Source organism: Cyprinodon tularosa, unplaced genomic scaffold, assembly GCF_016077235.1.
Source record: "Cyprinodon tularosa strain WSP-4 unplaced genomic scaffold, ASM1607723v1 ctg45, whole genome shotgun sequence".
NCBI lineage: Eukaryota > Metazoa > Chordata > Actinopteri > Cyprinodontiformes > Cyprinodontidae > Cyprinodon > Cyprinodon tularosa.
Genome location: NW_024039174.1, coordinates 2,439,353 through 2,466,080, shown reverse-complemented (window position 1 = coordinate 2,466,080; position 26,728 = coordinate 2,439,353). Strand labels below are relative to the sequence as shown.

Sequence of the window (26,728 nt, the reverse complement as noted above, 5' to 3'; positions counted from 1 at the left end):
CACAGACATACTGTATATATGTAGACGCCTCGTTGGGTGCAGGTTTGCATGTTGACGTCACCGCCATATTGTATTTGGCAGGAAGTAGTTAACATCTGTTGTAGTGAACGTTGATGGACTCTTCAAGACCATTCTTTTTCAAGGTTTTTAACTTGTATACGTAGAGTATAGACTGCTGTCTTTAGATATAGATGTGCATATACAGATTTTGAAGTATTATAAATAAATAGATGTTTGATTATATAAAACTCTCAAGATTATAGATGTTTCTATATCTATCAATCAATGTGTATGTATGTATGTATGTATGTATGTACCTAATAGGGCCAGGTTAGATTATTATAATTGTTTTTATTCTTTACGACAATAAAGTCTGGAGAATGAAGCCAAACGGATATGAAAGTCTCTATAATACTTTTAAGTGTCTGAGTATAACAGCAGATTTGCCAAATTCAACATGGCAGACGCTCTGACTCATCCACAACATAGGCAGACCCTGTCCAACAAGGTATCTATGTATATATTGTGTATGAGGGTAGGTATGATAGATAGTTCAAAGGTGAAAACATCTGTGGATCATAAAGAGCACAAAAGCCCTTCTCACACAGGCTACAAAGCAAAATTTAAGTGAAATTATCTTTCATAAAAGGTTACATCTGACATAAAACTAACAATACTTAAAGAAACCAACAAAAAAAAAAAACATTACATCAATTTTGCTTACTTCCAAAAATACAGAAAACAAATGTCTGGTCATCACTTTAGGTTATGTGGCAGAAGAAAAAGGTGGGCCCAATTTTCTTTACAGAATTCACAGACTCTAAACCAATTAATAAATAGACTCCATGCTTTGTTTTAGATAAAAATCTGCATGGTGCAAATACTTTTTCAAAATATTATATTCTCTCCGAAATATTTTTAAAGGCTAAAGTTTAAAAGAAAAAGCATCATTTGGAAAGCTGTTGATCTGAAATAGTGACTTTGGGCTAAATACGTGTTTTGCTCCTTAATCATGTTAGTCTCAAGTCCAAATGGAAGCATTTTGGGTTTTTTTAAACCAACAAACACACAGTAACAGGGTTTTTAATTCTGTTAGAAACGTAAAATTTGATAAGCCAAGCTACTCTAGCTGTGCTGTGTGTCTGTCTAGCTGTGCTAGAGCAGGGAAGCCTTTAAAACCTGCAGGATAGCGACCCTTGAGAACAGACTTTGCACATGCCTGATTTAATGGATTGTTCCTTGGACTGAGGTGTACTGTTGGCAAAAATGTCATTAAAATCCATTCAAACATTTTTAAGTTATCCTGTACACAGACAGACTGACAGAGTACTAATTTGTTATGATGCATGAGCCATCCAACGTGGAAGAAACAAACTTGCCTTTACCGTGATACCGCCTCTATCTTTGTAGGTGCCACCCATTTCATGACGTTACCCTAGAGCTGTTTCTGGCAATTAGGATCATCTTAAGAAAAGCTGCACAAACTCTAATGCATCTCACAGCAGAAAATATAAATTTTGCGACCTCAACATCAGGTAAAAAATGGAAACCTGCAGCCACTGTGCAGATTAGATGCTAAAGCACTCATTTCGTCATACCTTTGAGTAGAAATGACCAGGCTCTGCCTTACATTTCCACTCACTGATTGGAGACAGTGGATGTGTTGTTTAACGGGCAGGCCTAGCACACCTAAGATAGCTGTTTCTGTGGGGGAATCACTTTGTAGACTCATTACTGCCACTCTTTTCCCATGTGGATTACTCAGACAAGCATCAGGCATAATACCATTTTGGGCATCATTTTAATTAAGGAATATCATTGTAACATTCAGTAGTCAAAAAAATCTGGTCATGATTTACATGATCTAGGCCCTTTCAAACTATATCTGTTAATTATGTTGATTGTCCATAGACAGATAATGAAAAAACGACTTTTGAAATTTGATTACTACATTTTCTTAAAAAGAAATGTGAGCTCAATGGGAAGTATTTTTAAAAACTGATACAGGTTGTTATTCTCTTATTTTGATAAGAATATATATTCTGGTTTATTTAATATGACTATATCTGTGGCCTTCTACTTGTCCTGTTTTTTTCCATCTATTGTTGTTCTGCTTACAGTGATCCTGAGTTAAAAGAAGGTTGTTGACCAGGCAAGCCGTCTCACCTCAGCAATGGAGGGAGAGCTGCATGCTGTGATATGAATCAGGTTCTGCCATGACTGGAATACAAAGACCAGGCAAGAGAGCCTCCCTCCCTCTCCTTTGTGTCTCCTCTTCTGAACAAGGTTATCAACAGAGATTATCAGGTTAGACATATGGTCCGCTGGTCCGCATGGTGACTGGTTTGGCTACAGAATGTATCTCTGTTGTACCTCATTGTCATCTTTTATCACGATAGACAATAGATGTTCATAACTTATTTAGTGTTTGCAATGAAAGAAGAACTGATTTGTGACATAAAGATAACTTAATGGAAATTAAATATTATAATGGTATTTACCAGCACTGTGGCTGATTATATACTATTAATGTGAATGAATATGGAACTGGAATGTATCCATTAGAGAGACGGCAAAGAACTTAATGCAGCATCAGAGAAACTTTAATGTAATAGGCTAAATGGGGAAGTGAATTATTTGTTGTACATTTCTTATGTTTTGTCTCTATAAGTGGCATATTTTTTGTGACTAAGATGGATAATAAGTGTTTTGACTGAAGCAATACACTTTACATGAAGCTTCCTCCCAAAAAATGTGAAGTTCTGCTATATCTGTGATGAGTATGTGAAAGTTGACTTTAGAAAAATCTAGCTTATACCATCTTATGTTCATAAAAACTTAATGAAGCCCGTTCATGATAAACAGGCCAAGGCGAATCTTCTGAAACAGATGCCAGCATGATCCAAAGGCTTCTTTGAATCATTGCATGGTGCACTGCTTTCCATATTCTCCTCCAGAGACATGGCTCTGGGGGTCATTCTACCATCTACCACGAATACTTGGCAATTAGGAAGAAACAATGAAGAGAAAGGGGTTGGAAAGGGGTAGATGTGTGTGTGAGTGGGTGTGTGTGTGTGTGTGTGTGTGTGGTGGGGGTGGGGGGATTCTTGCTCCAGACTTTCAGATGAATGTACTCTAAAGACCCCTGGCTTCCTGTAATGCTGCTAAGAGTGTTACTGGAATGCAACATTAGGGGAAAGAAGCTCTTTGATCAGTTTAATGTTCTGTGATGAGAACAGTGGCTAGCGGCTTCACCTGTTTGCCTTTATAGCCTTACTTTGAGATTCTGAATATCTGGCTTATATTGCAGCAGTCTGGAAACAAACTCTCTTTATAGGCTCTGGTAGACTAAGCGAACACCGAAAAAAAAACCAAAACTAAAAAGGAGCATCAATTTTGGGGGGGAAAGATGTCTTGACTTGGAAGTCAGTGGTCCTAATCCTGGAAAAGGAAAGAAACTGCTCCATGAAAGAAAATGGTATGCCATCTTCTTCTGCTGTAGGATTTTTGTACCTGAGTGGGTTAAAACTTTCTCAGAAACCAACATACCGTGTTGGGATCTATAAAACACATGAGGAAAGGTCATTCCCAGTAATACCCGGTCTAGGAAAATTCCTCCAGGAGACAATCAACAATTTATCCATAAACCTACAAATAAACAGAAGGACAACCTCGGAAAGGGCTGCAGGCCTCATGTGCCCCAGTTGCCAGATAAAATTAGGGTAAATGTTTATGATTTAACAACACTGAAAACTGCTTCCAAAGTTTCAAAGACTTCTGAGAAAATATATTACCAATATTTATCTCCTTTGGAGTAATATTACAATATTTACCTCCTTTGGGCTTTCATTTGGGGTTAAATTATTTTGTATGACTTAAGACATCCCTATCAAGACTGCCTGTTGTGATTGTGTAATACTCTGATCTTACTCTATAAACAGAGGCACAAAGGTTTGAATGTCAGAAAGGCTTTTTTTTTTTTTTTTTTAAAGCTCTGCTAAGTTTGTGTCCAACTTGTATGACTTGCTATGGAAGCCCTGAATGAAAGCAGAAACCTAAAAAACAGCTAAACCAAAGTTGAGGCAGTTTCAGGCTAAGAGGAGCCTTTTGGAGCGGTCTACCATTTGGACTCAACAAAAATAGGTCATTTTGTGTCCGCCTTAGGGAGGTTTCATACCAGCTTTGAAAACTGTTGATTTAAAGTGAATTTTCTACAGTCTACTTACAGTCTGCTGTAACGAAACATGGCAATGTGACTCCAATTAGGGTAACCAGCCACCTTTATATATCTTTTTCCAGTTTGGGACTAATGTTGTTAAATAATTACAGTGTTAGTATCTTCGTTAGCTTTTTACTGAAAAACGAATTTAATTACTTTTCACATATTTATAACGTTGTTACCTTATTTGGAATCTAACGATGGCACAGAGTCACTGGTTAAATCACAGTGTCATAAGCTACATGTTCCTGTGGTTTGTTCATTTTATACAGGACCAAAAACTGTATATACATGTCAGTTAGAAGCATCTCTAATCCAAGGAAGCTTCTACCATCTTCTACACTGAAAGATTAGCGAAGTGTATTTTTATTTTGTTAAACTGCTTAAAAAGCATTAGTTCCAGCTTCATACTCATTTTATAATCAGTTGAAGCCTCACAAAAATATAAAGCTCTAAAGCATCTAATTGGCTTAATTGTTCTTTTATTTTAGGAAAACAACATAATCCTGTTTAAATAACTATAAACTGTGGCTCACTTGTCCCATCACACACACAAAACTTCTTATATTTCAAAACTGAACTGAACTACCAGTTTTTTAATATACAAATAACAGGAAAGTTATCCAGATTATTAGTCATTTAAGATAATAAAAAAGCAACTTTATAGTTACTTTGACTAGTAACTAATTACGTTGACTGTGCAGTAACTGTTACTAACATAACTATTTTGGTGAAGTAACATGTAACTATAAAGAGTAATTTTTTAAAGTAATGTTTCCAACATAGTTTTTTTTTTACTGGGTCCTTTTAGTGGTCATAATTTCTCATATCTGGCCCAAGTGTGGATTAAAACCACAGTCACATCAAAAACATTAAAATACTTATAAATTAATATACTAGCAAATTATTATTAAGATTTAGAATATTTGTATGAATATGAATCAATATTAATTGAAATATCGAAATAACTAGGGATGCATGATATTGGGATTTTGGCCGATATCCGATATGCCGATATTTTAAAACTCATGTAGCCGATAACCGGTACCGATGTTAAAGCTGGACAAAAATAAGTAGTCATTGAAAATAGCAGTTTTGTAATCCATTTCTGACACTTTGAAAAATAATATACTCAAATGTATTTTCATATGCTGATATGAAATTGATTTTTAAAAATGCGGTATCGATCTATTTTACTTTCAAAATCTCGTGAAATTAAATTGTTCTGTTACAAACTCTTGTGATATGTTAGTAAAATAGATCGATACCGTGTCAATATATCAACATATAAAAATATGGTAAAATTTCGTGGATTTTCGGGGGATTTGTAGCATAACGATGACGTATAGCAATATTTCATTAGTAAAAGATGTTTGATATGGTGTTTTTAAATGGCAATATATCAGCATATGAAGATATTGTGATATTTTAATGTATCAATATTTTTTCCCTCGTCTTTAGAAGTTTTTAAGTCTGTAAAAAAGAAGTTTTTGAGGAAGAGGAAGAAGTACCGGTAGTATTGTTTTTTTTTTTTTTTTTTTTTTAGACTTTAGAAACTCAGAAGCTGATCAAATATCGGGTTAAATATCGGTGGGGTGGCCGATGTCCGATATTCAGTTTTAAGGCCGATACAGGCCGATACCGATAGGGGGCCGATTATATTGTGCATCCCTAGAAATAACCATAAACATCTACTGCAATGTTTGATTATTGGAGGTTGTTTGCAAAATTCTCATCACTACAACATAAGAATATGAACTGCTGATGGACACTTTTTATTCCAAACCTCTGCAGGATTGGCTAAAGTAATCCAAAGTTCTTCTAATACAACCTATCTGCAAAACTAACATGTTAAAGTAATATGAATTTTACACAGAAAATTAGATATGCCATTTCCTGGCTTTGTGAAATGTATGCATTGTACTCTATGATGTTAACAAATCTGCTAGTTCCTTACCCCAGATAAAGGAAAAGGTGATATTTACTTAATGCTACCTAAAGAAAAAAAATCATCACAAGCTCATTATAGTAGTATCACAACATTTGGTAGATCTTAAATCAAACAGGATTTCTGTTTTTCTTGTACTCATATATAACTGGGAGTTTAATGATCCATCTTATTAAATTAGAAAATACACCATTTGGGTTCACAGAATGAGGCAAGAGGAGATTCATTAAAATATTTGTGGCAAAATCATGAATCCTTAAAGTTTGTTTTTTGCTCTTTAAATTGGGTAAATGATTCATGAAATTCAAACTGTGCTTTAAAAATCTCCATCTAAGCCTAAGGTGGTCATTTACAGACATAAAAATATTTCAAATGCGAAACTTAATTTGTTTTTACAAAAACTAATGTTTCCAGCATGGGAAAATGTGTTCAGAAAATATTTACTCAATTCAACAGTTGAGATTTGAAGTATTTTACTTTGTAAACTGAATAATTTAGCACCAGTAGGGGGCAGATTCCACTGTTGCAGCATCAGCAGCTAATGATGCAAGAGTAAGGTGCAGCCAGTTGAACCAAATACTCAGTACATACAAATCTTTTATACCTTTGATATTTAAATACCATATTAGCATAAATATTTTTTTATTTCTCAGTTTTTTTTAACAATAATTTGAAAAATATGCCATGCTTTATGATAATGCCCCTTCTGCTATAACTTTAAAGTAAACTGAAATAATTTTCTTTAAGAGGTCAACTATGATAAATCTACTTAACCTCCATTAATCAGTATAGATACAGAGGTAATGAGATGTTTGTTAGAGCCCGTTATTAAAAAAGTAACTATTTTCCATACGTTCAATAAGTCTAGACTTTCCAAAAAAAGTAAAATGCTGATGATTTTTTGCAAGAGACCCGTTTAAGGGACACAGGAAACACGTAGAAGGAAATTTTCTGGTCAGATGAGACCAAAAGTCTGTTTTTCTGACCTAAATGAAAAATATATTTGAGTGGAGAATTAACACTCCAAACATAACATGCCAGTTGTAAAAGGTGTTTTTCATAGCATCATGCTGTAGGGATGTTTGATTTGATGGGAAGATAAAGCTAACTGTAAGAAAATTATGTTAAAAAAAAAAAGACAAACAAAAAAACATGTTGATCGTGTCCATTCTGCCATGACTTGGTTAAAATGTTTCAAATGAAAGCATGTTCATTAAAATGATCAAGTCAAAATCCCTAACTCAACCCAATCAGTATGTGAAAAGATGCAAAAACTGCAATCCAGTGATAATAACCAAATCTTTAAGAGAAATAACACAAAATATCAGCATCATTTGCTTTCAGCTTTACATGTAGGCACTTCTTCCAGTATAAATCCCTATAGAAATATATTACCATCTGGCTCTAATAGGACCAAATAAGAGAATCAGATTGAATTGTTGCAAAGCTGCATATGATCATTTTATGCTTGTTTTCATTCCCTTTAGTTCTAATTAGATCCCATTATTCGGTCTACACAGCCAATTGATGCAGAAAGCACAAAGAACCCTCCACCTCTACCTGATCTGCAGACATTTAAAACACAGCACAAATCTAAAGCTGTCAAATTAGAGACATTCTTTAAAAATCCTAGAGGAGAGGGAAACAGTTTGAGAGAGTAACAAACACAACCCAGGAGTGTGTGTGTTTTCCCTTCAGTTATCACCATTGAGCATGCATGCATTCAAGCAGGCAGGCCTGAGGCACAGCAAACCAACTGCAAGCCGCACTTCATCCATGCACATGCTGTTGTGATGGCCGATGGACAACATTTCCCAGCGTCCAGGCGGGCGTCCCTCTGCAAAGGGCTGCACAAAGGCGCGCAGCCAGCGCGTGCCGGGCCACTGTCACGCGTGATAATCTGATGAATATCGCTCATATTTAGGTCAATCACAAAGTGAAAGCGTTTTCTCTGCAGCCACAACCCCCAAATCTCTCTCTCTCTCAAACAAACACACACACCCCGGCCTCGGATGGACTGACGCACGGCCAGCTGAGATGCAAAAAGGTGCGTGTGTGGGGACCGGGGGGTGGGGGGGGAGGTTCCCGTTTCCCGTTTTCTGACATCATGATCAATGCAAGCGGCACCGCACATCTTTCAACGCAACAACAAAAGCATAAATCGCATCACAAATCGGGGTAAAGTGACGTCAAATAAAATAGTAAAGAAAAGACACAAAACATCTGGCGCACACTTCAAGTGAAAAAAAAAAAAAAAAAGATACAGCATCTGGCCATATTCCCAACAGGCTGTCATATTCTAGCAGTGCTCCTGTCAGGGGTAAAAGAGGAAGCTGGGATGACATTGCGCCTGCTTACTGTAAAATCCAATCCCCCCGGGGATGGAGAGCCTCCCTTCTTCCTTTCCAGACGCGCAGAATCCCCACGAAATTCAGACCATGCAAAACAGGTAGTCAGTCACTCCAGCCCTGCCAAGGATTTCCTCCGGCTCGGTGGTGCGAGAGAAGGAGAGCCAGCATCAGAGAGGAGGGAGAGGAGAGAGAGACAGCTGTGGGGAGGAAATGAGGGAAGGTAGGAGCGGCCGGAGCACTGCGCACAGGAGAGGAAGCAAGGAGAGTGGCAGAGGTGCTTTCCCTCCCTATCTCTCTCTCACTTTCTCTCTCTCTTCCTCCAGTTTGCCATAAAACATCCCCCCATCCGTGCCAGACGGACGACAGACGGCCTGGGTACCAGTGTCAACAGCGCCGCCCACTGGGGATGCTAGGGACTGCTGGAAGGAAAAGAAGGAGTTTTTGGGTGTAGGAGCCTGACTTCAGCATTTAATGATAAAAAAAATTATTCATACAAACAGACATTTATCTCATCCTTTTTACGAGAATCATGGGATGATGTAAAGCAGAAATGTTACCTTCTAATGGGAAAAGGAGGAGAAAAAGTATTTCTCATTGTGCTTTTATCAGGTTTAAAATTTTAAAAAGTATTAGGGTTTCTGTTTGTGTGAGATGTTTTGTGTTTTCCTTTTTTTTTTGTCTCCACCCATCCACTAGATGGTGCCATTTTCCCCTGTTGGACTGGAGGGCCTCTTCTGGTTTTCCACCCACACCTGCTGCTCGTTTGGTCATTACCAGAGGAGTATATGGGCAGTAGACTGTCACCACCTCGACGCCAGAGTGTTTGCCAGTATTGGGATAACTTCCTGATCTACTGGATAAGCCTGGTCCTTCAAGCCTTGGAAGGAATCATTCGTCTCCCTGAGATTCAAGGAAAAACATTAACAGCTCCTGTTAGTTGTCCACTTCAGTAAAACTCGTTGACAGTCCACTCCGCTGCTCCTCTTGACCACCACCTGTCTGCCTGTCCGCCCTCCAGCCAAGTATCACCAAGTCTGAAAAGTCCCCACAAACAGGAACCAAGGAGCAACCTCAAGTCAACCTCTGTGAGTCCTACCCTGCCTTTATTTAAGCCTTGACCTGAAAATTCCTACGGACCTTGAACTCATCACTTTGATCTCCCTCTAGTGTTTCCGGTTCCGGTTCACCTGACCGTTGGACATTCCCCAGCTGAGAGTCCTCCTTTGTTCTCTTTGAATTATCCCCTTCCAATAAACTGTTAAACTTTTCATCCGCCTCTGAGTTGTTTCTGCATGTGGGCAAAACATCAGAAACCCATCATGACAAAAAGGATACATAAAAACAATAACTGAAATGTCAAGAGAGAAAAATAAGACATTGTTGAAGAAAACAGATTCCTAAAGGAATCATAAAACAATAATGTTTACCAAAAAAAATGTTCTCTTATGAACAGAAGCAGGTGTAGCCCTTCTGTATTTTTTATTACAGTATATTGATCTTCTTTTGCCCCTAGCATTTCCAAAAACACTGTGTTGAGACTTTGCTTGTCTTTCTTTTTCTAATTCAACATCATCAATAATATCATCAATAATATCCAGTTTTAACTGTATGGTTAAAAGAGTAAAGGGGGAAAAAAGCAGACCGCAGCCTGTCTGAACTGATGGTCAAAGAGAAGCATTAAGTGTGCAAAAATGTTTAAAATAGAAGAAAAAGTCAGAAAAAGTACAATTACTTGAGAAAAAAATTTGTAAAAATAAAGTAAAACTAATAAAAGAAGAATATAAGAGGGAATATAATGCATGCCATTCTTCCTTGGTATTCCTTACCGCAGTCTAGGTTAGTTAAAAAACGTTAAATTACCGTTATGAGCGAGAGAGTCTCTGTTTCTTTCGGTCTTATTTGACCCACTTCGTTGGTATTTGTGGAAATGCACTGAAGTGGATTATTTCTTGTCTGACGGATGGGACTTTCTATCACAATCAATATTGTGCTCCTCCTTTGTGTTCGATGCCCCAAGGCTCTAGTCTTGGTCCTGCTTTTTTTTCCCTTTATACACTTCCTTTCAGGCAGTTAATAACAGCACACCAACTACCCTTCCATGTTGTGCAGAGAATATATGAATGCATTAAAATAGATTGAGGAAAACAGTGAATACCACAATAAAAGACTACTAAGTTTTGGCTTATGCTACAAAATCCTAAAGAAATAAACCAATGTTTGTTATTGTCACATATCTAAAATGGGGAAGGTTAAATGTAGTAAACTGTTTTGGCACATCAGTGTTTTACCCATGTTCATCCCACGGAACACATCCCAGCCCTTTGGATGCTTTGTGTCAGTGCAAACTTTTCACTAACATTTCTGAGTTTTCTGCTCCCAGCAGTGAACAGAATACCCAGAAATCTTTTAATGGCATCAAGTACAGCTGGAACAGACCATAATAATCCTAACCAGTCTCTCATGGCGTATCCCGCACAAATCTTACTCTTGATCCTAAACAGAGCAAAATCACTCTTTTTCCTTTGGGGAAGTGGCTGGAAACAACATCTTAAAGGTAGAAACAGAAAAATGACTTTACACAGGGGATAGATGGAGACTAAAAGACGCTGTAAAAAGTTTGGAGCCCAGCTGAAAGAGAGTCAGTCAGAAGGTACGCAGATCCTCCTCATCTCATCCAAATCTGACTCTTTCTATATCCCTTCCTGTCTCTCTCTGTCTGTCTTCTCCTCTGTTCGCCTTTGTCAAGCGTTTCATTGTTCAGTCGGCTGAAAGCTATTTTCAAATACCACAGCAAACTGCATTAATGGCAAACTAGATCTTGAGCGTACCGTGCTCATATGCACTGTTTGCTTCATTAAACAAGAAATGAATGTGGATGTTCCGATTAACCACACATCTCCAGCGAAATGTCACATTGTAGTGCCTCACACATTTACCCATAAACCAAGTTATACACTCCTACCAAATCTAAAGGAATGCATATATGAGGCAGCAATGTTCATGTACTGTGATATTTGACTGTATTCGCTCATTTATTTGTCATCTCACCCCTTTCTGAACTCTTCCTTTGCAAAACTTCTATCTCTGCTGCTTTAATGATGTGACATCTTAGTGGATAACATTAAAGTTTCATCTGACCTCTTCTGAAAAATGAAATCCCTTAAGCAAGTCACTTGTCTGCTCCAGTAAAGCTGTTTATTGTCCATCAGGGAGGCATCATGACTGTAAAAAAGCAGCCTGGAGGTTTCATACAGCCCATATCTAATCAGGACTATTTTTTATGCTCAGCTGAAATCAGATATTTACATAAACGGCATAAAAAAGACACATGACACATTCTAACTTTCTAACAGTTCAGGGAGAGGTCTGAACTTTTCCTCATTTAGGTCAGTTGATTATCCAAATAGTTTATGGCTGACAAATGCCAATGTATACCCTGGCATCACAAACCTCTCTCTTTATAAAGAAGGAGGTTTGTGAGAGAATTTTGAATTTCTTTCTTAATTGCTTCACATAAGGGAGGAATAAAGCCCAGATGAAGGAGTCATTCACTTTTCAAGACTTTGATGGGTTAATTCACAGCAATGATTTAACTGAAGACACACATGCGAAAGCATTTTAGGAAGATACATTCTATTCTATCTGAGATTTAAAAAAAAAAAGATTTTGAGGTACGATTAATGATTTTTACCTCAGAATAAATAAAGAATATATTTTGAAAGTGCTTACAGATATTTGTAAACCTTTCTCAACAGAAGAAAAGAATGGAAAAGTTTCCTACTTAGACTGAAAGGTCCTTTAAAGAGGAAGGGGTCAGGGGCTGTGATGGTGGCTCAGGATGTAGGGGTCATCAGTTTAGGTCCCTGCTCCATCTGTCTCTGTTTCTTTGGGCAAGACACTTCACCCGCAATGCCTGCTGTTTTCGGTCAGAGAACCTGGTGGAGCTGATTATATGGCGACCTCTCCTCTATCAGTCTGCCCAAGGTCAGCTGTGGCCTCAAAGTATCTTACAGGCATCTGAGTGAAGAAGTTTGGAGACCTTGGACATGATAAAGTATTATTTACAGGCATGAACAGCCTGATACAGTTTAAGAAATGCACTCAGTGAGAGAGATCTTTATTTGAGGAAACGTGCTCTGTGATGTTTTAAAACTGAAATTGGTAATAAAGAAAACTAATACATAAAATGTAAAAAAAAAAATGGAGGAGATTTGTGGGCAGTAATAACCTGACTCATTTGGACCAGTTATTTTAAGAGAGATGGGCCAAAATTCAACCTAGTGGAAGAGTTTGTGGAAGGACACACACAAACATATTTTATACGGTCTGAAGGGCAATTATAACAAGTACTAAACCTTCTGCAAAATTCTGAGTAATGATCATGTCTTCATATGATTCTGGAGGTAGCGGAAAGACCTGGGTTCACACACTGGAGGTATGTAATGGTTGTTTGTCCTGTCTAGGGTTTACCCTTCCTCTTACCAAAGTAATCTTCCTTTTGAACTGAGTGTATGATGCTTCAATACTAAAGACACACATTCACTACACAACCAAAAAAAGCAGGGATGGATACTGTTGTTTATACAGTTTCTGATTGAATTCCAGTTCTGGCACAAAAATTCACAAACATTCTGCAATGTTATGACGGAGACCCGTATTCAAGTAGAAGAGAGGCAGAGTTGAAGCAATACCTAAAGATTTCAAAGGTATAGTCGAGGATTTTTGCAACTTTTTGAAAAGACCTGCCCTCTGCACTTTAAAAAAAATGCACATGCACAACCCAGAGGGAACGTCTGTTAAACGCATATGAGAGCATGCACAAGCCCAGATCTCCTCATGCACGCTCTGTCTAAATATTGTTTGCATCGCTTATACAAGCTTACTTTCCAAAAAAAAGATTTGCAATTTTTTCCACTATGTCAGACTCAATACCAGTAAGTTAAAATGGGGACAAGCACGTAGGATGGCCTGACATAAACATATCACCGGAATGATTGACAATTTAGGAGGACCACTTATTCTGATGATCCACCCAGAAAAAGAGCATCCTCCACTATACCTTTACCACTGCAAAAAAGAAATCTACATAAAGCAACTTTAAGTTGCATTGATTCAAAAATTCAAAGTAAAGATCATGAACCCAATCCAATCCTAAACTATTTCGGGAACATGAAGGGAAGACAATAGAGGACGTTATTACACAGGGAAGACAAAGTAGGCTTGGGTAGAGGCACCAGCAGTGACTAAAGAACTAAAAGGGAATATAGAGTGTGGAGAATTGATGATAGGAAACCAATGAGACTAATGAGCAGAGGGGAAGCAGATGAGAGAACAATCTAAGAAAAGAGACAGAGGGAATCGAAGAGAATGAATGGCAGGATATGGATTTAACACTAACCAGAAACCGATAGTCAGTACACAAACAAAACCCAACGAGATACAAGAGAGATCCAAACACAACAGGAGACTGACAAACTTAGAAACTGTAGGAAGCAGGAGAAACAGAGCACACAGCAAAAGGGGACACACTATCTAAAATAAAACAGGAAACAACTAACAAAACACCAAAGACAATTTAAAAAGCAAAAAATTAAACAATACTAGTCAAAGTCCAATAAAAATCAACATATTCAGTCAGATTGACACAAAAGACCAAGTAAATGAAATCCAAAACTCTGACTTTTATGTGACAGATCAACACTAAGTACCAATTGAATTGAAACTGGATATGTTGCTGTCAAATATGAATTACATATGAATACGTACAAAAGCTGTATAATTATTTTGAAAAGTTATCAGAGCCTCTTTTACTCTGAAATCTCAAAATTAAAAAAATTCCAACAGAGGTTGGAATAATAGTAAAAATAGTGCACCAGCTGTTCTTTGAAGAACAAGAATCACATGAGAGACTTTAACAAGGGTTGGCTGAGAAACCAATTTCCTTACCTTTAAGATCTTCCAGAGCATTAAATGGGAAAAAAAGTTACCTATATAACTGTCATGGTCTTGGTTCTGTTGTTCTTTACTTTGGTCCTTGTTTTCTAGATTTATTGGTTTAATTCCAGTTGTGTTGTAATTTCTAGATTTATGTTAGTTCTCATGCTTTTCTGTTGTCCCCTGTTGTCCTCTTGTGTATGTGTGTGTTCCTTTCCCCTTGGCTCCCTCATTGTCTCCTCTCACACCTGCTCCTTGTCAGCTCGTTAGCCCTCCCTTTGTCTCTGTCAGCTATATATGCTCTCCCTCTGCTCTCACTCTTTGTTGGTTCCTTGTCTTTGCCGTCCTCCCATGCTGTTGTCCACATACCCCGTCTCTCACTGGCTCCTAGTGTTTGGTTTCCCCAGATGTCTCCATAGTTCTGGTTTGCTTTTCTTTATTAGTTTGATTTTTGCATTCCTGCCTTTGTTTACTTTTTCCTTCGATTAAATTCACAAGAAATCACCTCAGCATCTCTGCCTCTTCATTTGGGTCCTAAACCACAACCAACCGTGACAATAACATCCTCAAACCTACATAGACATAACCATCCATTCAGCTAACAAAGCAGGCTTGGGAAACATTAAAGAAGGGGCAAAGAAGCATCGCACCTCTGGAGGAGCTGCAGAGATTTGGCGCTCAGGTGGTAGAGTCAGTCAATTGTATGTAAGATTTAAAAAAAATATATATGGGAAGAGATCTGATTCAGAAAAACCTTTTTACATGGAAGAGTGGATCTCTAAGATGTAACACTGACATTTTATATACCAAAGTATTTTAATGCTTTAACTGGTTAAAAATAAAATGTAACAAAATATGAGATGTTACAGACTAAGATTAAACACAGACTGTACTACACTGGTTTGAAATAATGTACCTTTTCACAATCACTCTGTTTTAGCTGTTTATGTTAATATCAGCACAAGTGTTTGTATAGCTATACGAAGTATCAAAAAATCACCAAAGATAAACCTGTATTTAATGTGAGTCATTAAAAGAATAAGGCAAGTCATCCACTTTTTTTTAGAACTGGAATCCCAGAGTGGTTTATCTTGACCAGCGAGACTGTTTGTGTGTTTTTTATTCATGAAAAGAAAATCTAAAAATCTTGTGGATTGTAAATGGTTATTAAACATATATGAGACATTTCCTGTTCCCTGAACACTGACATTTCTGCTTAGACACAATGCTTTTTACAGTGGGGCTGAGTGTTGACACTAAGTCCCTAAATTTCCCCTCCTACTGTCGGATTTAAGGAGGATTTTTCATAATTAATTAGCAAATTTTAGTTAGAACAGACCCTTTAATCCAATGAAACTGCCATGCATACAGTGTGACGTTCATAGCAACACGCTGCAGGGATCAAAAACTGGAGTTGGGTTATTTCTCTTTACTACAGCACCACCATGTGGTTAAAACTGAGTATTACTGATTTACACGTTCATAAGGCTCCACCTAAAAGTTCTCAATCTCAGAGCAACAGAGGTAATGATGTGTATTTCTGTATTTTTTAAATCTCTTTGCTGTTTAGTTACTGTCTATCTAATCTTTTTGCACAATCTCATCTTACTTTTTTTTTTACCACTCCCTTTTTTTTTAATGTGCAACTACTATTGAATACCCTATGCAATAACCTGTTTTTTTTTGTATTCGACGCCCAGTGGTGCAGAGCTATATATATATAAATATCCCTCTATATTAATACCCATGTAAACACCCTGTGCATAACCCTGTATAACAATCCTATGCACTGTATATGCACATTTTTTCTTGCTTTGGCACATTCTTCTTCTCTTTTGGACTATTTCAGATGTTGTAAAGAGAAAATTTTTCCACTGTAAGATTAATAAAGACAATCATTCAATAAAGGCTGTTTTAAAGGAAAGTCTGTTCTGAAGGAACATAACCCAAAACTTTACTTTTCTATTATTTTGAAGCACTATCATTTACATAATCAGTTATTCATCTTCCAGGATTGACTTTTTAAACTTAAATTTAAATTAGGAACAAACTAGTTGTCAACATATATCTAAAGCGATATGCCACAAATCTAATAGAAAATCAATGCAATAGATCCACAATTAACTTGTCCAAAAATGTTCTTTTTGCTGCATTTTTGTTTCCTGTGCAAGACCTTATTCCCTCTGTTTTTTATTTGGATAACTGCCACAGATAACGTCTATAAAAATGATTACAGTAGCATAATAGGTTATATTTGCTGTCTGATTCATATATTTTTACTATTACACACTAACTGATTTATTAATTACAATCTAAAAACGTTATTGATATACAATCATGGTGTGAGCAAAGCAAAAATTTCCTCACATTTGAGTAATGTTTTATGATGGAAACCAGATTTTAAGATAAGTTTAATTTAGCTTTGATAATCCTGTGCTGAAGAACACTGTATAGGTTAAAGGTGACTTTTAAATATAATGGCAGCTATCTTTTTACACTGGTTAGAAAAGGATCAACAGATGGAGACAGCTTTGTCCCTGAAGAGGAACTCCCAGGAGATGCAGCTGTGTCATATTCAGAAAAACAACAACAAAATATTAAGCCCTGTGCATAACAGAATGTCTTGGCTCAAATGTGAGGCCATTTATCAGAAAACTGAAACTTGGCCTGAAAACGGGTCATTAATCAGGACTATGGTCCTAAAATGAACATCAGATGGATAATCGTGGTTTAAAAGGAAAAAAATCCAATCAGTTAAAATGTCCCTGTCAAAGCAGATTTTGGTTTGCTGACATAAAAAACAAAAATGAGTAATCGGGTTGAGACCCTTTAAAAAACAAAACAAATTCGTCAAAATCAGATGCATTTTTTTTTTTATCAATCAAATGTTTGTCACTCAGATTAAGAAAACTGGCAGCAAATTGGCAGCAAATTTCATCACCCAGTTCATTTTTCAATAAATGAAGACTGAGCAAATATTTGTAATTTAATCTCAGCATTAAAAAATGTAGTAAATTAAGTGTTATTCTTAAACGGTTTGTTTATTTCTTCAGTTTTTTGCTATAAAGACGCACTGTGAGCCTCAGTGCTGCTCTCCGCTCTCTCCTCTCATCCTTTTGTGCGCCCTGTCCAATCAGCGCTCAGAGCTGATTTCCCAGTCCGCTGATTGGCTAGAAAGGAGGAAGATGAAACGAGCAGAGAGAACCGACTGAGGACTTTTTAAAGCTACCCATCGATGTGGTTCTGATCCCAAATCCTCTGACCGCTCGCCCTGTTATGCTTTTCTAGGAATATTGTCCTTATACATCAGCAGGTTGTTTTTATATTGTTGCTTTCACTGTATTTTCGTATGTTTATTTGGATCGTTTGATGTGATGTCGGCCCCGCCGCTCCGTCACGTGAAGCCATGTCCGATAAAAATGTGTCTGCTGCTGATGGTTCGCTTTGTCTGTAAAGGTAAGTCACATTTAAAACATGCCTTGGTTAACTTAAAATGAACATCTTCTAGGCTTAAACGTTTTTCTAATTTGGCGACTCACCCTCAAAATGGCCACTTTCATTGAAGCGGTTAATTTGGATGTAGATGAATCTCAATTATGGTTAATGGGATCAATAATAATTCATATGTCACATTTTCTCTCAGTTTTAACATATTTTATTGTTAATTTATAGCATTTATTAAAACAAAGCAGCCATACAGAAAGGACTGTTTAAAATCTGACCATTGTCATGTGTTTCTAATCACACCCTTTAGTCAATTCAATTCAATTCAGTTTATTTATATAGCGCCAAATTCACAACACATGTCATCTCAAGGCACTTTACAGTTCAACTCAAGGCACTTTACAGTTCAACAGTCAACATCTGCAGCTTCTGCTGAAGTTACAGATGCTGAATCCTGGTGCATGGGCGGTTCTAGACAGGGGCCTACGGGGGCCAGTACCCCTGTAGCTCATGTCCTGGCCCCTGTACTGAAGACATAATACTCAAAGAAATTCTAATTACTGATAGGTCCTTTGGATCTATTTCATTTTTTTTTTTTTTTTTACAAATTGTGTTTTACTAATTATTTAAGAACAATAAGATGATACCTTCACTAGTATTGAGATAGGATCCCAGTTTTTTCAAAACAAATAAAAATGTTATAATTTTTGCAGGAGAATTTATCTGTTATTCTTGATGTCTAATTCTGCTTTTATAAAAAACGGCACATTTTAACTTAAATTAAGTCAAACATATGTAAAATTCCTAAATTATGACAGTATATTGAACGAATAAGAAATAGCATTTTAATTAAACCTAATTTAATAGAAATTTCACTTTATGCAGCTATTTTAATGTATTTGAATCCCTTGCCCTGTTTTTAATTTCATGCTTTTCTGTGCCCCAACGAAAACACGCTGGCCCCCTGATACATTTGGTCTAGAACCGCCACTGACCCTGGTGCATGTCTCTATCAGCTCTTACTTTGTGTCTAGAACCCGATGAACGCCGAATCTTCACATCAAGCCTTTTGCAGCCTGTTACAGTTTCCTCTCTCTTTTTTTTTTTTAACTAGTACAATTTTCCCACAGCCTGAACCAGCCTTTACCATATTTAACCATGGAAAATCTGCATCCACACTGTCCTACATTGTTTGTTTCCCCAAAAAGTTAAATTTTGTGTCATCTGTTATGGAACATATATTATGTTTTTTTTGGTATATACACTATATAACTTGTGCGTGCAAAAAAAAACTCTTACAGATTGTTTTTTTCTTCTTTCAACCTTTAATTAAAGGTCATACTTAGAGAGAAAAGGGAAGGCCCAGTCCTATTACTCTGACTTGCACTCGTTTTATGCCCTAGCACTTGGTTTTTCGCGATCATATCATGTGTAAGGGTAGTTTGACCCAATAGTTATAAGAGCAAGGGGGAAGTGCCCCTCACCCTTTAAAATGATCTTCATCCCGAGGATGGTCAATTGCTGACTTGGAACAAAGTGGCTTCCCAGAATACTTTGCAAACTCATTCAGCGAAAGGAGAAATGGCGTCCCGCTGTGGAAAAGAACTGCACAAAGAGTTATTGGTTCTAGTTCATAGGTTCTCCAACATATGATGTTGATCTCTTCAGCTCCATCAAGTTTACAATAAACAATTTATTTGATGAATACAATCTTGCATGAGCTTGTCCACTGAAGTTAATAAGGATGCAAACATACTGGTATGTCTTTCAGTCTTTATTAGGATCGGCTTTATCTATCCGAAGATGAAATCCTACCAGGTGTTCTTCTTTACCAGTTAGTTGACCTCTGAATCCAAATGGTTTCCCTGGAATAGATTTAGAGGCATATAAGAAAAAGGTGTTGATTATAAATTCTGGCCACATCTTTTTAAGATTTAATTTGCATAAAATGTAGGGGGAAAAAATGCAATTTCATGGTGTTGTTCATAGTGTTGATCACCAATGGTTACTGTTGTAACCTTAAAAAGTTGTTCTTGCAGAAAATATTTTATGAAGCATGACAGAGTTATATATGAAGTCATGTCAATAATGATTCATTTCCAAGTTGCAAACACTAATATTTGTGCTGAAGATTCAGGCGACCTTCTTCCTGTTCCAGGTGTTGGTGTCTGAATGATGTATGAGCGATGTCTGATGTTGAGACCACGTACGCAGACTTCATCGCTTCTGGCAGGACGGGACGCAGGAACGCCCTACACGACATCCTGCAGAGTCCCACTGACCCCGAGGGGCGGGAGCTCACCCTTACCCTGTCTCTGTCCCAGCTCCACATTAACGCAGGAGGAGGAGGTAAAAAAAAAATCCTGATATCAGTTTGAATCTAGATTACTGTGGGTCACGGATGGATGGATGGATGGATGGATGGATGGATGGATGGATGGATGGATGGATGGATGGATGGATGGATGGATGGATGGATGGATGGATGGATTTCAAGTTTATCAAACTCTGTCTTTATTTGGAATAACGATAATAAAAAAGAATCAGATCGACATAGAAATAGTTCACCAGACATATGATCCACCTTCTTTCATGACCACCTTGGTTCCACAACCTAAATCCAATGGAAAACCTTTGGAGTTATCTAAATAAGATGGCTTCTGAAGGACAGGGTAAAAGCTTCCTCCCTCTTTATGCTGCAGGTTAGCAAAAAGTTAATGAATCAAACTGCAAAAACTGGTTTTGATCAATATTTATAAGGGGTGGTGAAAGTCCTGATACCAATAATTTGGTAATAAACTGTTAACTTAAGATTTTTTTTTATTCCGCTAATGTATTGTACTTATATTAAAGATGTTCAGTTCAATTCAATTTAAAAAGACAATCAATCCCAAAGAGGAAATTAAATAATACCCAAGGGAAATAAAATGAAAACCCTAAAACTGTCAGAGTAAGATTTTGCTAAGGCAACAAATCCTTTATTTATTTTAAGATAAGCTTGTGGAAAGTACTGTACCTGATCACAAAAGCCTTCATCAGCCATCAATGTAGTAGTAAGAAAAATAAATTAGAACCTCTGTCGTAATATGAACTATACTTAATTTTGTCATTTCATTGCTCAAAATATTAGATAACAAAGAACTGAATAAATAAAAAAAGGTTTTTATTAGAAGAGATGCCACCCATTACGATTTCGTCATAATCATGCTCTGAGCTCCATATTAGGGCACGGTCAGACAATGTATCTGTCCCAGTCATGCTACGTCTTTCTCTGACCTTACCTCTGCTGTCCATTCGAGTGGATATTTTGAACTATCAAGGCTCAGAACAGAGGACCCAGTATTCAGGCAAGACAGGCAGTAGGATTATTCAAAAAGAGTTTAATTAAAACTGTAGTTGCAGTGGCTAGGGCATCTGAGGCAGGGAAGCCTGGATAGAGTAAACACAGGTTAGTGACCATATAAATATAATAGGGAAGATTATGAACGCGAGTCACTAAACTGGTTTAAAAGTTAAGTCCATGCCCAGAGGACAAGGTAGGATCCAGCTGGTAGGCTGCCAACAAGACCCTGAGTGTCCCAGATGCGGAAGCCCCAGAGAAACATGTAGGAGTCCGAAGCCAGGGCAGGTAAACAGATCAGAACAGGAACGGGCAGGCTCAGAGATCCAGGAGTCCAATGCCAGGTCTGGCAGACCGTTCAGACGGGAACAGGCAGGCTCAGTGGTTGAGAGGCAGAACAGGTCAGAATCAGGAAATCAGAAACACCAACAAACTCTAAAAAACTCACCACTGGCTAAAGAGAACAAGACTAATCTGGCACTGATGACAGGGTGCAAGCAGCTTAAATAGAGGCAGGAGCAGGTGGGTCAGATGAGAGGTGATTCATACAGGAACAGTTGTAAAGCTGATTTATGTAGCTTTTATCATTAACAGTTGGGGATTTTTTTTTTGCCTTGATGTGGAGGTATACATGATAAAGTGTTGCTTAAGTTTTTGTTCTCTTTTCAAATGTTTTCACAGCATTGTTAAGTGTTTTTTTATGTATTATAGTGATCATCCACACTTTTTAAAAACATTTCATAACGTCAGATAAAGATCATTAGAATTTAGGATCACCCAAGATTGGCATCTCTGAACTCCATTACCCAGATTCGAACACTGCTGTTACCAAACTTTCTCCATCAAGTAGTTCCACCAACTACAGATGTCCACAAACCGTCTATTATTTCCTTTGATTTAACATTCAGTGTTACTATGTGTTGCAGATGAAGAAGACATGGAGGACAATCACAGCTCCTCTGCTTCGGCCCAGCGGGAGGCGACTCAGAGGAACAGCTAAACTGCTACATTCTCCTTCTGGCGGACAGATCAATGCAGCCTCTGTAGCAGTGAATCTGTTGCCTCATAAAGACCTGGTGGCTGGAGGTTAGGGGCATCACTGCTTATAGGCCTTCAGCCAGAGCCCTCACTCCTGCTGAGATGTTGAGATGTGATCACTCAGTGCTGCAAAATGGAACGACTGAGGCTTTCCAATGCCAGGAGTGCACAAGATAATGACTCGGTAGTTCTTTTCAAACTGATTTTTTTCTTTTGGGTCTTTGAGGTCCGACACACACCGAAGGACAAATAGAAAACCAAGGAAATAGGCCAGGTTCCAATGTGTGGTTTGCAGTAGGTACAATGGTTAACAGTGAGAGTGGCTTCAATAGAAGCAGTGCTTCTTCTATTGCCAGTTAATGGGTTTTGAACTGACCTAAAGCAGATAATTATGGACTCAGCTGCACTCAAACTGTGTGTAAATCTATTTACACTGATATGTTTCTGTTTCATACGACAGGAAGCAAGTGTTCCTCAACAAATAGTATGCAGGTAATGTGACGTGTCCTTTAAAATGTTCATCCTTCTTTTTGCACCTTTCTAATAATAACAATGTCATCACAGCCTTACTTGAGAAGTTTGTCACGGTGCATTTGCTCAGTTTTTAGTAAAGAGTTTGAGAAGAAGAAGAGAAGTCTCTCTTTAGGGACTCTGCTTAGTAAACGGAAAAAGAAAAAAACCAAGCTCAAGTCTTCAAAAGCATAAAAAAGGATCCCCGGCCAAAATATATTTCTGCAGCTCTTGGAACACTTTGGAAGTTATGAAAATGGTGAAAGACCAAGAACGTCCAATTTGGATCTTTATACCTGGCTAGCAAGTGAAAAACATCCCTGTTTATTGTCTGTCTTGTTCATTGGTGCATCTCCTAAAACAACGAAGCATTTTGTGGTACATATAACCTAAAATGATCTAAAAGCTTTACAGGAGCAAGCTTCAAAACAAACAAACATGCGTCTTATTGAACACAGCAGAGCTGTCATCCTGGCTTTAAACTCACACTCAGGGAACTCATTTTATATACAAAATAGCATAAAAGTGCAAATCTGTGACCTTTTAGGTGCTAATGGAAAGATGTTTATGCAACCAGATCTGTGGGTTTGGCTTTATGTTAAAAATAATTGCTGATATTGTTAAACTGAGGTCAGATATCATGAATCATGTTGACTCACAAAGCTACAAGCAACATAGTACAGACAGAAAAGCTACTGTAGGGTCTGGATCACAACTTCTTTAATCATCCTTTAGTCAGAGAGTCTGAAAGGTCTGTTTTGTTGTACGCTGGTCTAAATGTGGACCGTGAAACATCATGCTATTTTGACGATAACAAGAAACAGACTTTTCAAACTATAAAGACATTAGTGATGTAAGATATTAGATTAGGGTGTGCTCATCTCTTCCTTGACAAAAAAAACAAAAAACATTTGACTTCCATTTTTCTTTCTCAAGGAGTCACCCCCTGCTGGTAGGAATGAAAATTGCACTTCGATAACCTATACTGCCAAATTAGATTTAAAATATGTAACCTAGACTCAATAAAATAGAATTAGAAGTGTCCCTTCTTCCCCCTCTGAGTCCTTTATACCTGCCATAGTATTTGTTTAGGTTTCACTGCAGATTGGCTAAATAAAAGCAGCTTTAGCAGGCCACATTCTCATCAAACTGCATGTGAACATGCAGCACTGTAATAAAAGTTAGTAACACTTCCTTATTTCTAAAATATAATAAAACCTACTGTGATTTCTTTGACCTTTGAGATGATATGTGCTTTATTCTCTGTGAGGAATCAAATTTATGACTGTCTCGTTCTTTTTTTTGGTGCGTCTTGATTGGCGGTTCGGGGTTATCTAAGTGTTATTATTTTACTGCAGACTGCTTGTTTATGTCAACCTTTTTCCTGGTTCAAAGAGTAACACACATGAGTTTTATTGTTTGAGAGGAGAAGTACAGATTAATGACTGCTTTGACTTACACAGGCCATATATCAAAGCTGTTTGCAGTTGCAGAGGTGTCCGTCTTTTCTTCTTCCTCTCAGCACTGCGGATCAGTAAGTGCATCTGACAAACTACTTCTAAATGTAAATATGCAACTATCAGCAGAGCTTCCAGGAACACTGTTTGTGTGAACGTTTGGCTAACTTACAGTCCTGCTCACTTGTATAGAACTGATTCATGCGGATTATTAACACAGACCAATCTGCATGTCTTCTCTCACTACAGTCACATATGGTCCTGTTTTTTTTTTATTTATTGTATTCAGGTGTTATACCCTTAGAGCAAAAAAAGGATGAAAACTAGGGTTGTCTGTTTTTTCAATGACAGTAGCTCTTCTTTTTGTGAGGTTTGTTTCAATTCAGCTCTTCATAATTCAATGTTTTGCATGGTTTCTTCATTTGTGATCATTTTTTGTTCAAGTTTTGTCCAACACAATAACAAAGGATCAATAAAAGAAATGAAAAAAAGGAAGTTTCCTGTGTTGTTGCAGTTCTCCAGCCTGACCAGCAGGTTGCACTGTGGAAGAAGTTGATGTGCCTTTCAGAGGTGTACATTTTTAAATGATGCCTTGGCTACAAACACAAACTTCAACGCATTTTAAAGGGATTTATAAAAAAAAGATGTTCAACAAATTAACATCTAAAACGTGGTATGAAATCGAATCGATACACTATGAGGATGCAGGAGAGTGACTCTTTAAGATTGCAGGAATGATACTATCTCAAGTTTTATGTTAAGAGTTGTTGTCTTGTTGGAAGGTTAACTTATTATTGTTTTTTTTTGTTTTTTTTTGCAGCCTGTAATTCTAACTTCTCTTTTACTGCCATTATTTCTATCCTTTTTCCAATTTATAAACATCTTCTCTGTTCGGGCTGAAGAAAAGCATCCATACAGGATTATGCTTCTTCCACCAGGTCTGATTCTTGGGAGTTTTTTTTGTACAGTATTAGATGATTAGATGCTTCCCCCTTAGTGACCATAAACGCCTTCACTGTGTTCTTATGTTTATGCTATTCCTGCCTGGCCTCTTTAAGGGACATATCTGAGCAGATCGGCAGTTGGGATGTACTCTTTCCATTTTTTAGATGATGGATTGGATGTTACTCTGTGTCATGTTCAGAGCCTATTGGAGATTGTTCTTTGACTCTACTCTGCTGCTTGTTCACCAACGTTCTCTGAAGAACCTGGAAGTACGCTGTACTTTAGCCATTACGTGATTTTAAATGGAAATGAGCTTTACTGTATTTTATTAAGGGATAGTAAACCAAGGTGGGGGCGACTACAGATGGAAACCTAACTTGTCTGATTTAAAAATAGTTTTAAAACCATGCGTCATATTTTCCAAGCCATGCTATACTTTCTTCTCACCTATTAAATAAAAACCCTACATTAAATTTTTCTCTTGTGCTCAAAGAAAGTTTGGAAAAGTGCAAAGGACTTTAGCTTGAAAAAATAAATAAAATCTTCCATTTAGGGAAATTAGATGTTTTGTTGCAGTTCTTATAAGAAATGCCCAGTTTCTAAAAACACAGACAGCTGTGTCTGTGTGTGTTTCTGCCTGAAAATGTCTGCATGTGTCAGTTGCTGATTATGCAAATAATCATTAGACAATTGTACCAGGAAGTTTGGGCAAGATAGAAAAATCCCCGAGCAGTTCCTCTAAGTTCCTCATTCTGCAGCAGCAGTCCACCACGGCCGCATGACCCACTTGTCAAACTGTGTGTGTATGTGTGTGGGTCAGTTCATAGTGTCAGCGCTTTAAGGAAAAGCACGAAGGGCATTTCTTTGGACTAGAATAAGGAAAGGAAACTTCTCCAAACTGGGTTAACTGTTCTTTCACTAGAGATACAGAGGTAAGGTCTTCTTCATGTTAAATGTGGCTTTAATCTGTAGAATTTCATCCTTATGCAGCTGGATTTGAAGATCAATATCCTTGTTTAGAGATGTTAGATTTGGTCAGTTTTTATTACTTAAAATGTAAAAGAAAGTCAAAGACACCAGGAAGAGTTTTTTTTATCTCCTCTATATTATTTCTGTGCGCCGCTGAGTTTGTGTGTCTGAGGGGAGTTTAATGTGTTGGTCACGGTGTGGCACAGGGGGTGTGCTTCAGCTGAAGACTCCCAGTTTTTGGCTGTTTACCGCCTGTTGCGTTAAAAATATAGCAGAAGCACTGAAGCAGTAGCGTGAAAAAAGCCTGCCAACCCTGCTGCATGCCTCCCTGGGATTTCATGCAGAGAATCAAGCCATTTTTCTGGCCTTTTCTGGTTTAATTACTGAAGTTTCTTTTTATATGCTTTTGTTCTCTTTCTTGCACTCCTTTGTTTAAACATGCTTCCTCTATCTTTTGTTTAAATACTGAGAGTTTGGTCAGCTTAGCTGTGCAAACTTCTGTGTGAATATTTTCAATGACCTGTTTGTTTGATTAAAACTTTAACTATGGGAACACCTCATTTTTTGAGGCGG

At 37.5% G+C, this 26,728-nt stretch overlaps 3 protein-coding genes across 17 annotated transcripts in view; 2 read left to right on the top strand and 1 right to left on the bottom strand.

The window, feature by feature from the left end:
• Positions 1–8,832, bottom strand: part of ctnnd2b (catenin (cadherin-associated protein), delta 2b) — a 209,394-nt gene extending 200,562 nt beyond the window's left edge. For 5 of the 14 annotated variants that reach the window (XM_038300413.1, XM_038300417.1, XM_038300423.1 and 2 more), the window contains exon 1: positions 8,526–8,830. The gene's annotated coding sequence lies outside the window, so the exon portion shown is untranslated. Of the gene's footprint in view, positions 1–8,525 lie in introns of all 14 variants that reach the window. The other 9 variants (XM_038300407.1, XM_038300409.1, XM_038300410.1 and 6 more) reach the window with 3 other exon arrangements.
• Positions 8,833–17,626: 8,794 nt separating this feature from the next.
• LOC119793364 (cAMP-dependent protein kinase inhibitor alpha-like) lies at positions 17,627–24,730 on the top strand. The gene is made up of 3 exons (XM_038300514.1): positions 17,627–17,908; positions 20,055–20,245; positions 22,163–24,730. Exons 2-3 carry the CDS (start codon positions 20,083–20,085, stop codon positions 22,234–22,236), a joined length of 237 nt encoding a protein of 78 aa, XP_038156442.1. The 5' UTR covers positions 17,627–17,908; positions 20,055–20,082; the 3' UTR covers positions 22,237–24,730.
• The window catches only part of lyn (LYN proto-oncogene, Src family tyrosine kinase), a 26,038-nt gene continuing 23,495 nt past the window's right edge, over positions 24,186–26,728 (top strand). Inside the window, exon 1 of one of the 2 annotated variants that reach the window (XM_038300511.1) lies at positions 24,186–24,318. The gene's annotated coding sequence lies outside the window, so the exon portion shown is untranslated. Of the gene's footprint in view, positions 24,319–25,926; positions 26,119–26,728 lie in introns of those variants that run through there. The other variant, XM_038300510.1, reaches the window with a different exon arrangement.